Source organism: Sander vitreus, chromosome 2 (assembly GCF_031162955.1).
Source record: "Sander vitreus isolate 19-12246 chromosome 2, sanVit1, whole genome shotgun sequence".
In the NCBI taxonomy this organism is placed as follows: Eukaryota; Metazoa; Chordata; class Actinopteri; order Perciformes; family Percidae; genus Sander; species Sander vitreus.
Window position 1 is genome coordinate 570,559 of NC_135856.1, and position 15,000 is coordinate 585,558.

Sequence of the window (15,000 nt, forward strand, 5' to 3'; positions counted from 1 at the left end):
TGCTTTTATCTTCAGTAGACTTGACTACTGTAACGGTGTCTTCACAGGTCTCCCTAAAAAATCAATCAGACAGCTGATTCAGAACGCTGCTGCTCGAGTCCCCACTAAGACCAAGAGACTGGATCACATCACTCCAGTTCTGAAGTCTCTATACTGGCTTCCTGTGCCCCAAATAATAGACTTCAAAATACCTCTGCTGGTTTATACATCACTAAACGGTTTAGGGCCAAAATACATTTCTGATCTGCTGCTACACTATGACCCACCCAGACCTCTCAGGTGGTCTGGGACACTATGAACCCCCCAGACCTCTCAGGTGGTCTGGGACACTATGAACTCCCCAGACCTCTCAGGTGGTCTGGGACAGGTTTACTACACTATGACCCACCCAGACCTCTCAGGTGGTCTGGGACACTATGAACCCCCCAGACCTCTCAGGTGGTCTGGGACAGGTCTGCTACACTATGACCCACCCAGACCTCTCAGGTCGTCTGGGACAGGTCCGCTACACTATGAACCACCCAGACCTCTCAGGTGGTCTGGGACAGGTTTACTACACTATGACCCACCCAGACCTCTCAGGTGGTCTGGGACAGGTCTGCTACACTATGACCCACCCAGACCTCTCAGGTGGTCTGGGACAGGTCCGCTACACTATGACCCACCCAGACCTCTCAGGTGGTCTGGGACAGGTTTACTACACTATGACCCACCCAGACCTCTCAGGTGGTCTGGGACAGGCCTGCTATACTATGACCCACCCAGACCTCTCAGGTGGTCTGGGACAGGTCTGCTACACTATGACCCACCCAGACCTCTCAGGTGGTCTGGGACAGGTCTGCTACACTATGACCCACCCAGACCTCTCAGGTGGTCTGGGACACTATGAACTCCCCAGACCTCTCAGGTGGTCTGGGACAGGTTTACTACACTATGACCCACCCAGACCTCTCAGGTGGTCTGGGACAGGCCTGCTATACTATGACCCACCCAGACCTCTCAGGTGGTCTGGGACAGGTCTGCTTGTTGTCCCCAGAGTCAGAACTAAACAGGGGGAAGCAGCGTATCAGTTTTTATGCTCCATATATCTGGAACAAACTCCCAGAAAGCTGCAGGTCTGCTGCGACTCTCAGTTCTTTTAAATCAAGGCTGAAGACCTTTCTTTTTGATTTTTTTAATTTCCTGTTTTGCTCTTTGCTTTTAATGTTTAATGTAAAGCACTTTGAGTTCCCCTGTGCTGACGTGCTGTATAAATAAAGTTGCCTTGCGTTGCTGACTGGGTGTGTGTGTGTGTGTGTGTGGGGGGCGTACCTGGCTGATGCTGGGCAGTTTGGTGAGCAGCATCTGGAAGACGGGCGGAGGCAGAGTCTGCTGCAGCACCTGCAGCAGCTGCTGAGGCTGACCGCACACCGCGATGGCGTTGGTCAGGTGGTCCACGCCTTTCTCGTAGTCGCCTGCGAAGCCGAAGCACAAAACACCAGACATAAAGACATGCGTGTGTGTGTGTGTGTGTGTGTGTGTATATATATATATATTTTTGTATTTATTATAAGGATCCCCATTAGCTGACGCCTAGACGACCAGCTGGTCTTCCTGTTCCTGGGGTCCAAAACAACATTTAAATCAGACAATATTAAAACATTTCATGACGTATGCAGAAAAGAAAATAAATAAATAAAAAATACAACAATATCTGCTTATAGAACTAAACAACAAAAGACCCCAAAAAAATTTAATTAAATAAAAACAATAACAAACCAAGCAAATAGAGAAATATCTTGAAAACAATATATATAATATATTATATATTACATATTATATATTACGGTTCGGAGCGTGTGTGTGCCCGTCAGCTGCCCGTATGTGACCTCAGACAGTGTGTTTCCCTTTCGCGCGAAAGAAGAGGTGTGGACATGTTACCAACCAAACGTACAGCTAAAGACCGTGCAGAACATTTCAGACCGTCCTGCCAACCTGTAAACATTTTAACATCAATGTACTGTAAGCGGATGACAGTTGCTTGAGTTCAGTAGAGCAGACGGCGCTACGACTTTATGACTTTTCATCAACAGCTGAAGGAGCGGGGGTGCGCGGTGTACATAGAGGAAACCCTGTTGAGCGTCTGTCCTATTTCTGATACCCTTGCGCTGGAAATTTTACCGTGGCGGACCGCCACTATGCTATCAACACAGAGGAAACACTGGCATGACATGCTGCTTTACATGTCTTCTCTCCTTGCTATCAGCTGTCTTTTCAGGCAAGCGTGCAACCCAGCTCCTCCCCTTCCACCTGCAGGGAATCGTAAACCACTGCAACATGAGTCCCTTTCCGGCTTCCCTCTCCACCATCACCAGTGTCATATGTCAGGCTTCTCTACCCCTTTAAATAGTTTCAATGATGGAGTCTAATCCCCAAAGACTCTGTACATTTCATATTATGCTTATGTACAATAGATCTTTGCATATGTGCAACCAGGGTGGGAAATTAGCACCCGCCACCAGCCAATGGCGTTGTATACCAGCCACAGTGGCGGTGGATAGTAAAACATTCCTTGTAACGGATTGGACAGCTTTTGTCAAAGAAAGCTGTTGCTAAGAAACAACGCTTAAATCCACCAGACATTTTCATATTATACCAACATTTGCAGCATCCTGAGCCAGCAAGACAATTGATTTTTTACAAAAGCTCCCGCAAAAATCTGGCATTTTGGGCCGCAACAATCTCAAAAGAAGGCCGCGAAACCCTGGAGGGACTGATATATGAATTATATTATTAAATATATATATATATATAATATGATTAATGCCATGTTACTGAGAGATGAGTCAAACAGTTTTACCGTGGTCTCGCAGGCTTTTTTCCACATCACTTTGATGTATTAATAATACAAAATAATGTATTGAAGCTATTCAAAGTATGCTAGTGCACCCTCTTTTATAAATCTGAATTCCGGAAAAAGTGGCTGGTAAAAAATATAAAGGCGTTTTTCCATCACATGGTACCTGCTCGACTCGCCTCGACTCGCCTCGCCACACTGTGCGTCCGTTTTCCGTTGCAGATGTTAGTACCGCCTCAGCGTGGCTGGTCGTTATACGCCGGCTCGACACACACACCAGCGTACAAGTACAAACATCAGGCCACTTGAGCTTGTTTTCCAGTTCTGTGGAGGCTCCACGCAGAGCTTTCTCCGTAGCCGATGTAAGTGGCCTGATGTTTATACTTGTGTGCTGGTGGGTGCGTCGAGCCGGCCACGTGTGTGTGTACGTGGCTACGGCGAAAGCTCTGCCTCCGCAGAACTGGAAAACAAGAGGCGCCGCAGGAAACTGCCGTGACCTAACGCGACACCCAGAACGTGGAAGGTGTGTTGTTGTCAGAAGACACATTTAGTTTCAAATGAAGCTGGAGGCAGCAGAAATAAACACAGCTGGCTGAACTAGTTAAACATGGCGGGTTTGTTCAGGACGCCCCCGTCTGTCGCTTTCACGTCACCTTTTTGGCTCGCCTCAGCTCACTGGGAACCTCGACTGAGGTGGTACTAAATAAAGTACCTGTTAGCAGGTACCAGGGACTTTTTATCGTAATGGAAAACCAGAAAAGGCGAGTAGAGTCGAGGCGAGTGGAGCAGGTACCACGTGACGGGAAAGCGCCGTAAGTGGCTGCTGAAATTAGGCATCCACCAGCCACAGTGGCCCTGTGTGCAACGAAGTCTCTCCTGATAGAATAATGATACAAACATGATCGTTCCCTTCAATATCGTGGACCGTACTGCAATCACAGTATCAGTCAAAATAATCGCAATGAGATATATTTTCCTCACATCGTGCAGCGCTGCGTTTCTGGCGGCCGACGCAGCGAGTGTGAACGCACGCTTACCCTGAGCCAGCAGCTCCTCCCCGAGCTGGATCTCCTCCAGGAAGAACTTCTGCACCGCCTCGGCGTCCTTCAGGTCCGGGAGCTGCAGGACGAAAACAGAGAGTGAAGCTCCTCGCTCGGGTTTCTACGGTTTCTTCCTGGGTTCTCGCAGGAGAGGAACTATTTTACACTTCCCGCCGTCTTACCAGCACACAAATCTCCCATCTCACAGGACAGCAGAAAACCTGCCGCATGACGCTCTTAACCCTCGCGTTGTCTTCACGTAGACCGTGAACATGTTGTCCTTTCGGGTCAAAACTGCAAATGAACTGTTTTAGGCTCAATTTTGCTGTTTTTGAAACGTTTTTGTCACTTTTTTCGACACCAATACATACATTTAAATACATTGTCTATAAAAAATTATTTAAATGACATAATACCTGTTTTTTGTGTTTAAAAAAAGCAGGCATTGTGGATGATTTTGACTGATAGTTCAATATAAATAATAATAATAATTAAATTTATTTTAATAATAAATAATTAAAAAAACACCCACAATTCAATGAAAGTAATCATTCATTCTACCTGCCAAGAACGTTAGAAGGCGTCCATACAACGTACATCCACGCATTCATGTTATTTTTGGGGCAATTTGGTTCAAAGAAACCCATAATAAACCCATAATAACCCACAATAAACCCATAATAAACCCATAATAACCCATAATAAACCCATAATAACCCATAATAACCCATAATAAACCCATAATAAACCCATAATAAACCCATAATAAACCCATAATAAACCCATAATAACCCATAATAACCCATAATAAACCCATAATAACCCATAATAAACCCATAAACCCTGATATAAACGCCTGAGGTGCATGCACAGATTAATAACGTAACTGATTCCACTGGTGGGCCTGTTTCAGACCGATACCTCCGGGTCAGGATCATCTGGATTGAAGCAGCAAACATTCAGTGCAAGAGTAAAAAAATGACATAACATTATTTATAATACGTTTAACTGATGATTGAGTCACAGCTGCTACATATGGTGTTTTGACCTCGACAACCCAACTGCATTTTACCGCAGACTTGCGACTAGTTAACCTCCTAAAACGGACGCCATCGCTCGTTTGCTTCGAGTCGGGTCGGGACTGACAACGTTGTATTCAGAATACAGAATATTTTTATAGCACTTTTTAATGTGCGATTGTGTAAAGGTGTTCACGGGGTAGATGCCAGCCTTTCGTGAACTAGTGAATCCTTTACGGAGACAGACGCTGTGAGCACGGTGGGCTCGAAGGCGTTTTAAGCCCCCAACGTCGCCTTGCAGGCAGCTAACCCTCACCTTAATCCTTAATCCATAACCACTGCCACGCTGTCGTGGGAGGAGCTGTGTGTGTGTGTGTGTGTGTGTGTGTGTGTGTGTGTGTGTGAGACTCAAGTGACAGAGAGACAGAGGACATACAGCAGTCGGGGTTGTTCTGAACGGATTGACTGGTTGGTGACATCAGGAAGTGTTACAACACAATACCGTTAGAGAGTGTGCTCACCTTTGCCATGCCTGCCCTCTCTTTGGCCACCTTCTGCTTTCTCCTCCCTGCAACACAGACACAACACAAACACCGCAGACAGTCAGAGTCACAATGATCACTCTGTCACTACGTTAGTAAACTCACGCTGAAGACAGACGCTACAGCACGCAGCTCCACGTTTAACTGTGGTCTAAAAAATGAAGTCATTATGTCATAAGTGGTCTGACGTGTCTCTAAGGCCCCGTTTACACCAACACACTCGCGGTGAATACAGTCATGAAATAGCAAGGGAGGGGCTGTGTGTGTGTGTGTGTGTGTGTATGTATATGTGTGTGTGTGTGTGTGTGTGTGTGTATATATGTGTGTGTGTGTGTGTGTCATGTGTGTCGTGTATGTGTGTGTGTGTGTGTGTGTGTGTGTGTGTCGTGTGTGTGTGCCGTGTGTGTGTGTATGTGCGCCATGTATGTGTGTGTGTGTGTGCCATGTATGTGTGTGTCGTGTATGTGTGTGTGTGTGTGTGTCGTGTATGTGTGTGTGTGTGTCGTCGTGTGTGTGTGTGTGTGTGTGTGTATGTGTGTGTGTGTCGTGTGTGCGTGTGTGTGTGTGTGTGTGTGTGTGTGTGTGTGTATGTGTGCTGTGTCTGTGTCTGTGTGTCGTGTATGTGTCTGTGTGTGTGTGGCGTGTGTGTGTGTGTCGTGTATGTGTGTGTCGTGTGTGTGTGTGTGTGTGTGTCGTGTATGTGTGTCGTGTGTGTGTGTGTGTGTCGTGTATGTGTGTGTGTGGCGTGTGTGTGTGCGCCATGTATGTGTGTGTGTGTGTGTGTGTGTGTGTGTGCCGTGTCTGTGTGTGTGTGTGTGTGTCGTGTATGTGTGTGTGTGTGTGTGTGTGTGTCGTGTGTGTATGTGTGTGTCGTGTGTGTGCGTGTCGTGTGTGTGTCGTGTGTGTGCGTGTCGTGTGTGTGTCGTGTGTGTGTGTGTGTGTGTCGTGTATGTGTGTGTGTGTCGTGTGTGTGTGTGTGTGTGTGTGTGTGTGTGTGTGTGGTGTGTGTGTGTGTGTGTGTGTCGTGTGTGTGTGTGTGTGTGTGTGCCGTGTCTGTGTGTGTGTGTGTGTGTGTCGTGTGTGTATGTGTGTGTCGTGTGTGTGCGTGTCGTGTGTGTGTGTGTGTGCTGATCTACTCTTCTAGCAGCCTTGTGTCACCGTTCCCTGTGTAACACCATTATCTGCATTTGGCTGTCTGTGTTGTTGTGTAACAGGTTTATGAATGAGTCTGTGTTGTGGCAACAAGTTAACTGTGAGTGTGGCCCAGGGCCTTGTTAAAATAAGTGGTTGTAATCAACAAACCCACCTTGGATGAATAGGATAAACAAAAGCAAAGTTACACCAAACTCCATTGAAAAATTGGTGCAAACACGACTTTGCTAATATCTACAAGATGCATAACAGATAGAATACGACATGAGGTATTTTAACAATATTTAGGTGCATCTCTCCAGTTCGGCATGAATCATCTCACTCCAATAACATATCCACCTTAGCAGTTTAACTTTTTCCATACAGCCTTTTAATTAAAAAGAACACGCTATTCATTCATTAATTCAGGGAAGATGTACTACTCTTTCTATCAAGGCTGGGGTAACATGATGGACTGAATCCATTCACAAAACAATAAAAGGTCCAATCACACATTCAACACTCATATCTACAGTTTTTTTAAATGTAAAGGATTAACGTCAGGACCGGAAAGAGCTTGAGATTAACTCTTCTGGAGCCTAAGCAATTGTGTCATTCTCCTTGAACTAACGTTGCCTGGATAGTCGACTATCAGCCGAATTAACCCAAATGCATTGTGGAATTGCGTGCTGTATTGATTACGCACAGCAAAAGTATACTAACTGCTCAGTTATTGAGGAGACAATTAAAACGTCTGATAATCGAACGGAGTTCGGCGTGAGCGCTTTATCAAACAACCCAAAGCGGGACTACAGAGCCTTAAACGCAAGCTTATTCTCATTCTCAGTGACGGTAACAAGAAGGCCATTCTCCTTTAACTAGTGTGGCCTGGTTGGTCGATTATAAGCCGAATTAACCCGAAGACATTGTGTAATTGTGTACTGTATTGATTTACACCGCAAAGTGATGCGAATTAATGAAGTTAATGAAAAGAAAATTAAAACGTCTAAAACTCTAACGGAGTTCGGCGCGACCGCTTCATCAAACAACCCAAAGCGGGACTACAGAGCCTGTAAAACAAGTTTATACCGTGTCAGCTTTAACCGGCAGGCTAAAACCGAGCCGAACCAGGCCGAACCACGCCGGACCGGATCATGGCTCCGAGGCCCGATGAAGGTGAAGGTGAAGAAGAGGAGGAAGAAGAGGTCAACACTCACGTTCTCGCAGCCTGTTCTTGAAGTTGGGGTCACTCCGTCGTTTTTTGTCGAAATAGATGCAGTAACCGACGAGCAGGGCGCCGCACACCCCCGCGGCTAGCGCGCTGGTCTTACCGCCCATCATAACTCCCGGTACCCGCTCGGTTCCAGGAGGATTTCGGGTTAATTTACTGTTTTTTCTCCGGTGGTCGGTTTACGTCGGGAGACTGGCGGAGCGGCTCAGGGCAGGAAAGACCCTTAAGGACCCCGCAGTTTGACAGCTTGTAGCCGTCTGTAGAATGCCTGACTGGAAATGTGAAAAATGTATATATGGTGTAAATGTAATATTTTCGCAGTTAAATGAGCTGTAAATGAGCTAATAGTGGCGTGCTTGAAGATGTGTACGAGTACGAGAAATTCAGCAATACCGCTTTTTGGAATTAACAGGAATATAAAGGAAACTGGCACACAAAGATTAGGACATTACGGTAAACGAGGCAATTTACCGTAAATATGACAACTGCTGCTCGGGTTATTTTTTTTATTTATATATATGGAGTTATAGGAGTGCCATTGAAAAATAATAAATCTGTAAAAGATAAGAAAGTATATGTGGAAATATAAAAATAATAATAAGTATTTATTTCTGTATATAGTGTATGTATTTTAAAATATGATATTTTCTATTTTATTTATTTTTTGCATTTAAATCTTCTTTTTTACTCCAAATCTTTTTATTTGTGTATTGTTTGTTTATTTATTTAAATATTTATTATGTATTTTATATATAATCTATACATATATAATGTATAAATAAATAAAATAACATAAAATAAAATGAATGAAAATGATTATAATTATTTTTATACACATTCTTTTGTATTTGTCTTTATGTTTCCACGTTTATTTTCTTACATTATTTATTTTATACAGTTTGAGATGAAGATGTTTGTGTGTGCCGGGAGACTCTGGGGCGCCGCTGGGGTGTCAGAAACACGGAGCTACTTCCTGTTTTGGCGTGGTGAGCTGCGATGCCGAGAAACCGTCCGTCTTCTCCCGAGTGTCCGAGTACCACCGATGGATCAAGATGTCTGAATGTTTGATAGAAATAAACCCTTTTGCCCGGAAGCTTTTGGTCATCGGAGCTCTTTAAACTCTCGTCTCAAAGGTCACTTAGTGAACTCTTCTGGAGCTTTCAACCGCATCGCACAGTCTTCATCAGGGAGTGGAGTCGTTGAACGACTGTCACGTTACACAAGAGTTGCAGAGTTTAAACAAAAATCAAACTCATGAAACTGACTTGGTGCTAAATATAGAGAGAGAATAATAACACAGACTAAAATATCACTTAAGAGCAGGGGGAATGAGAGGGGGAAACAAGAGCAGGGGGAATGAGAGGGGGAAACACCAGAGCAGGGGGAATGAGAGGGGGAAACACCAGAGCAGGGGGAATGAGAGGGGGGAACACCAGAGCAGGGGGAATGAGAGGGGAAACACCAGAGCAGGGGGAATGAGAGGGGGAAACGCCAGAGCAGGGGGAATGAGAGGGGAAACACCAGAGCAGGGGGAATGAGAGGGGGGAACACCAGAGCAGGGAGAACGAGAGGGGGAAACACCAGAGCAGGGGGAATGAGAGGGGGAACACCAGAGCAGGGGGAATGAGAGGGGGAACGTAGCAGAAGATATTCCTTTATAAACCAAGGCGTATCAGTGGAGATGTAGCCTGAAACTGAAAGTGACTTAAAAGAAGAAGCATGAAGCAGTTTGAGACGTTTTTAATCAACATTTTAATCCAGTTATGATTCTTCACGTAACGGTTTTTTTAAGTCTGCAAAAAAACCTAAAACAACAAAGTCTGAAATGTTAACGTCCTGACGATATGTTTGTTTGGTTATCAGATAAAAATGAACTTTCAGATCTTCCAGTTGTCCTTCGAGCTCAGTCATCTCCACGTTTTCTCCGTCCGAGACACATTTACATTTCCACATTTGTTGACTTTTCGTTGGTCTTAAACATGAAAAGTTTGGTGAAAGTTACCTAAAATAAGAACCATGAAGCACGACCCTTAGCTCTGTTTCACCTTTTAATCAACATTTTAATTTCAGTTATGATTCTTCACATCATCATGACATCATGACATCATGACACGTACGCGATCAGTTTTGTGGGAAATTGGGGAGTTATTTTGTGTCTCTGGTGCTTCATACAGACTTAGAAAATAAACCCTCGATGCTGTTCTGAGTGAGATACGGTTTCTGAATGTGTCCTGTCTTCAGTCTCCGGGTCAGCTGGTCAACATCTGCACGGCTTTCTACGTCACTAGCTGAGACGAGGGGGCTAGGGGGCTAACCGTTAGCATGCTAGCTCGTTCTCAATGGCAAAACACTGCTACAACACACACTAGTTCACCCTAATCTCTAAAAGAACTACTTCCATGTCCCTGTTCTGCAGGTATTCACACAAAGGTGGAAGTGTTCCCTCGTTTAGAAGAAGTCTCCCAGATAATCCTGCCTTGTTCTACTGAAGTTGGAGAAACAGCTAGCTAGCTCATGTAGTCCTTACCTAGCTACTGAGCGTGTAGTCCTTACCTAGCTACTGAGCATGTAGTCCTTACCTAGCTACTGAGCATGTAGTCCTTACCTAGCTACTGAGCGTGTAGTCCTTACCTAGCTACTGAGCGTGTAGTCCTTACCTAGCTACTGAGCGTGTAGTCCTTACCTAGCTACTGAGCGTGTAGTCCTTACCTAGCTACTGAGCGTGTAGTCCTTACCTAGCTACTGAGCGTGTAGTCCTTACCTAGCTACTGAGCACGTAGTCCTTACCCTAGCTACTGAGCGTGTAGTCCTTACCTAGCTACTGAGCGTGTAGTCCTTACCTAGCTACTGAGCGTGTAGTCCTTACCTAGCTACTGAGCGTGTAGTCCTTACCTAGCTACTGAGCGTGTAGTCCTTACCTAGCTACTGAGCATGTGCGACTGCCAACAAAGATGTTCCAGCAGTGAGAGGTCTCACTCTGTAGCTAAAACAGAGACCTGAACACAGGGTGAAAAGAGGAGCTGCAGCAATGAGCAGTACAACTAAAATATGGTGTTTTTTGATAATTAAACCATGTAAACCTATTCTGGTACAACCTCTAAATACTATTATGAACCTGAAAATGAGCAGAATATGGGCACTTTAAGAATCAATGCCACCGACATAAGCAATCCAACCCAGTCTCACGGCAGGTCGTGAAATGGTCACGTTATGTAATCTATTGATTCGTGAACAGGACACGATTATGTCATTTTTTTTCATGGTGGTTGTATGAAGAGCTGAAAATCTGCACAGGGAGGTTGGTCGGGGGGGGTCAAACAACACAGGACTTTCACCCATTCTTCTAAACCCAACCTCCGTATAGAAGCTTCCCATTCCCATTTCGTGCGGAGCACCACGAAAAAAAACCCCGAAATAATCATGTCCGATACACGAATCAATAGGTAAAAACAAAACAAAAAACGTGACCATTTCACGAACTGCTGTGAGACCGTGTTGAACCAACCACACGATGACAGACGCTCCACTTAGCACCAACTGTAATGTTTAATTGTAAATGAATGGAGGCTACTGGCAGCCTGGCGTACGGGGGTGCTCAGTATCGGCGCCTATGATTGTATGTATTACGTACGTTTTGTTTTGTCGGGGTGAAACGCTGACTATTAATTGTCCTTTTACGTTCTTGAATGAAACCTCCAGAGTTTGTAGAAATCTTCATCGTGATTCTTGGGTTTCGTGGTTTCGTGGTTTCGTGGTTTTGGAGGCAGTTGAGTTTCCAGAAAGATGAAAGTCTGAGAGCGAACACAGCTGCAGGAAACCAAACGGAGTCGGTCGTAGGACTCAGCCGTCGTGCAGCAGGTCGTACGATCCTCCGTTCACCACCTCGTGTTTGTCCTCGGCCTGCAGACAGTCACGGAAAGTCACTTTATTTAGACATTAACCCTTGTATAAGAACCAGGAGACGTGTGTAGTTTCCTGCCCGTATAATCCCCGGGAAGGAAGGTACAACTATACAACTAATACACAACTTACACTTATAAACACACACACACACACACACACATACAGTAACACACACACACACACACACACACACACACACACACACATACACACACACATACAGTAACACACACACACACACACACACACACACACACACACACACACACACACACACACACACATAGAGTTACACACACACACACACACACACACACACACACACACATCACACTCCATGTAAATAATCAGGACTTTTATCATCGTAAAACACACTTCATTCAAAGTGGACAGAAACTAAATAAAACTATCAAAAGCCGTCTTGGTTCATCTTTCCACTGTTCCAACAATCACCACTCTGGTTTGGTTGAAATAAACCCTTAATTCACCCATTTACATGTGGAGATATGCTGGCTCTATACACGCTAAAAAGTCCTGATTATTTACATGGAGTCTGGTGGAGATATGCTGGCTCTATACACGCTAAAAGTCCTGATTATTTACATGGAGTCTGGTGGAGATATGCTGGCTCTATACACGCTAAAAGTCCTGATTATTTACATGGAGTCTGGTGGAGATATGCTGGCTCTATACACGCTTAAAAGTCCTGATTATTTACATGGAGTCTGGTGGAGATATGCTGGCTCTATACACGCTAAAAGTCCTGATTATTTACATGGAGTCTGGTGGAAATATGCTGGCTCTATACACGCTAAAAGTCCTGATTATTTACATGGAGTCTGGTGGAGATATGCTGGCTCTATACACGCTAAAAGTCCTGATTATTTACATGGAGTCTGGTGGAGATATGCTGGCTCTATACACGCTAAAAGTCCTGATTATTTACATGGAGTCTGGTGGAGATATGCTGGCTCTATACACGCTAAAAGTCCTGATTATTTACATGGAGTCTGGTGGAAATATGCTGGCTCTATACACGCTAAAAGTCCTGATTATTTACATGAAGTCTGGTGGAGATAAGCTGGCTCTATACACGCTAAAAGTGCTGATTATTTACATGGAGTCTGGTGGAGATAAGCTGGCTCTATACACGCTAAAAGTCCTGATTATTTACATGGAGTCTGGTGGAGATATGCTGGCTCTATACACGCTAAAAGTCCTGATTATTTACATGGAGTCTGGTTGGCGTAAACCTTACATTGAAAAACAACATTCTGTATTAACTGATGACTGCTTACTGAAGGTTTCTAAGAATAAGCATGACACAGCTGCTGACTCACCGTCACGTCATCAGCAGTGTTGGGTGACTCAGCGTTTTCTGGAGCGGCTTCATAAACCGGGTTACAGATGCTGCGACCGCCAACTGCAGCTGGAGCTTCTTCTTCTTCAGCTTCCTCTTCCTGTCAGAGGGAAAACGTCAGCACTAATATATATATATATATATATATATATATATATATATATATATATATATATATATATATATTAGTGCTGTCAAACGATTAAAATATTTAATCGCGATTAATGTCACATTTTTATCTATTCTAAATGTCCCTAGATTTCTTTTTGTCCCATTATTTGTTCTCATTTTAATGCTCTTATCAACATGATACGATACTTTTAAAACGGTGCCTGAACCGAAAGAAAAAAAGGGTATTTTACAATAACTTTGAATGCACCATGAAGCTGGCGAGGCTGAGTCTGTGTTTTTCAGACGACGGCAGCTACAGTCTGGTGTTAGAGTCCTCTCCAGTGAAATACAGACACACTTTACACCGTTTAGCTGTCAGCATTTTAACCGTGTTTACTCCAGCTGTTAGCTAGCGGTAGGCTAACGTTACCTGCTGCTAAGTGTAGTGTTGACTAGCTAACGGTAGGCTAACGTTACCTGCTGTCGAGTATAGTGTTAACTAGCTAGCGGTAGGCTAACGTCACCTGCTGTCGAGTATAGTGTTAACTAGCTAGCGGTAGGCTAACGTTAGCTGCTGTCGAGTATAGTGTTAACTAGCTAGTGGTAGGCTAACGTTAGCTGCTGTCGAGTATAGTGTTAGCTAGCTAGCGGTAGGCTAACGTTAGCTGCTGTCGAGTATAGTGTTAACTAACTAGCGGTAGGCTAACGTTAGCTGCTGTCGAGTATAGTGTTAACTAACTAGCAGTAGGCTAACGTTAGCTGCTGTCGAGTATAGTGTTAACTAGCCAACGGTAGGCTAACGTTAGCTGCTGTCGAGTATAGTGTTAACTAGCTAGCGGTAGGCTAACGTTAGCTGCTGTCGAGTATAGTGTTAACTAGCTAGTGGTATGCTAACGTTAGCTGCCGTTGAGTATAGTGTTAACTAGCTAGCGGTAGGCTAACCTTAGCTGCTGTCGAGTATAGTGTTAACTAGCTAGCGGTAGGCTAACCTTAGCTGCTGTCGAGTATAGTGTTAACTAGCCAACGGTAGGCTAACGTTAGCTGCTGTCGAGTATAGTGTTAACTAGCTAGCGGTAGGCTAACGTTAGCTGCTGTCGAGTATAGTGTTAACTAGCTAGCGGTAGGCTAACGTTAGCTGATGTCGAATATAGTGGTAACTAGCTAGCGGTAGGCTAACGTTAGCTGCTGTCGAGTATAGTGGTAACTAGCTAGCGGTAGGCTAACGTTAGCTGCTGTCGAGTATAGTGTTAACTAGCTAAATAAATAAAAAATAAATGTCATTACCAGAGCTCCCCATGTGCAGTGATTCCTTCTGAGGGAACACAGGGAATCTGACTGCTGGAGATGTGACAGAAAGACATAAACGTTGTTAATCCAGCCAGCACATAGCTCTGTTTATTTCCTGTTTTCCGGTCAAGTCCACACTAGTCGATTGTTGAACATACAATCCAATATTCCAGTCAGATTCCCTGTGTTCCCTCAGAAGGAATCACTGCACATGGGGAGCTCTGGTAATGACATTTAGAGCCTGTTTAGAGGCTAAAACAGGTTTAAAACCTGCCCTGTTTAAGCCTGTTGGGTGCTAACGCTAGCAGGAGGATAACACGGTGTAGGCAGCACTGACAGCTCTCCACATTTACACACAACAGAGCTACGGGGGGGAATAGACCGGGATTCTCCTTTAAAGATGACGACATGTTTGTCAGATACGTATGTTTTGTTATTTGCTTCCCCAGTTATTCTAACCCTAATAATCTGTTGTCCTGACACTATAACGGGACGGACGGACTGAACCGGACCTTGAAGTACTGGAAGTGGAAAGGTTTG

General features: G+C 44.5%; 2 protein-coding genes across 2 annotated transcripts in view; both read right to left on the minus strand.

The window, feature by feature from the left end:
• tomm20b (translocase of outer mitochondrial membrane 20b) overlaps positions 1 to 8,031 on the minus strand; it is an 11,495-nt gene extending 3,464 nt beyond the window's left edge. Inside the window, exons 1-4 of the mRNA XM_078271716.1 lie at positions 7,786 to 8,031; positions 5,417 to 5,463; positions 3,874 to 3,955; positions 1,312 to 1,454 (exon numbers count right to left, since the gene is read on the minus strand). Coding sequence (XP_078127842.1) covers positions 1,312 to 1,454; positions 3,874 to 3,955; positions 5,417 to 5,463; positions 7,786 to 7,909 — 396 coding nt within the window. The 5' untranslated portion in view covers positions 7,910 to 8,031. The remainder of the gene's footprint in view (positions 1 to 1,311; positions 1,455 to 3,873; positions 3,956 to 5,416; positions 5,464 to 7,785) is intronic.
• A 2,570-nt stretch (positions 8,032 to 10,601) lies between these two features.
• The window catches only part of stab2 (stabilin 2), an 89,163-nt gene continuing 84,764 nt past the window's right edge, over positions 10,602 to 15,000 (minus strand). The window contains exons 67-69 of the mRNA XM_078271729.1: positions 14,973 to 15,000; positions 13,043 to 13,162; positions 10,602 to 11,699 (exon numbers count right to left, since the gene is read on the minus strand). The exon at positions 14,973 to 15,000 is cut by the window's right edge and continues 104 nt beyond it. Of these exons, the coding sequence (XP_078127855.1) occupies positions 11,640 to 11,699; positions 13,043 to 13,162; positions 14,973 to 15,000 (208 nt within the window). The 3' untranslated portion in view covers positions 10,602 to 11,639. The remainder of the gene's footprint in view (positions 11,700 to 13,042; positions 13,163 to 14,972) is intronic.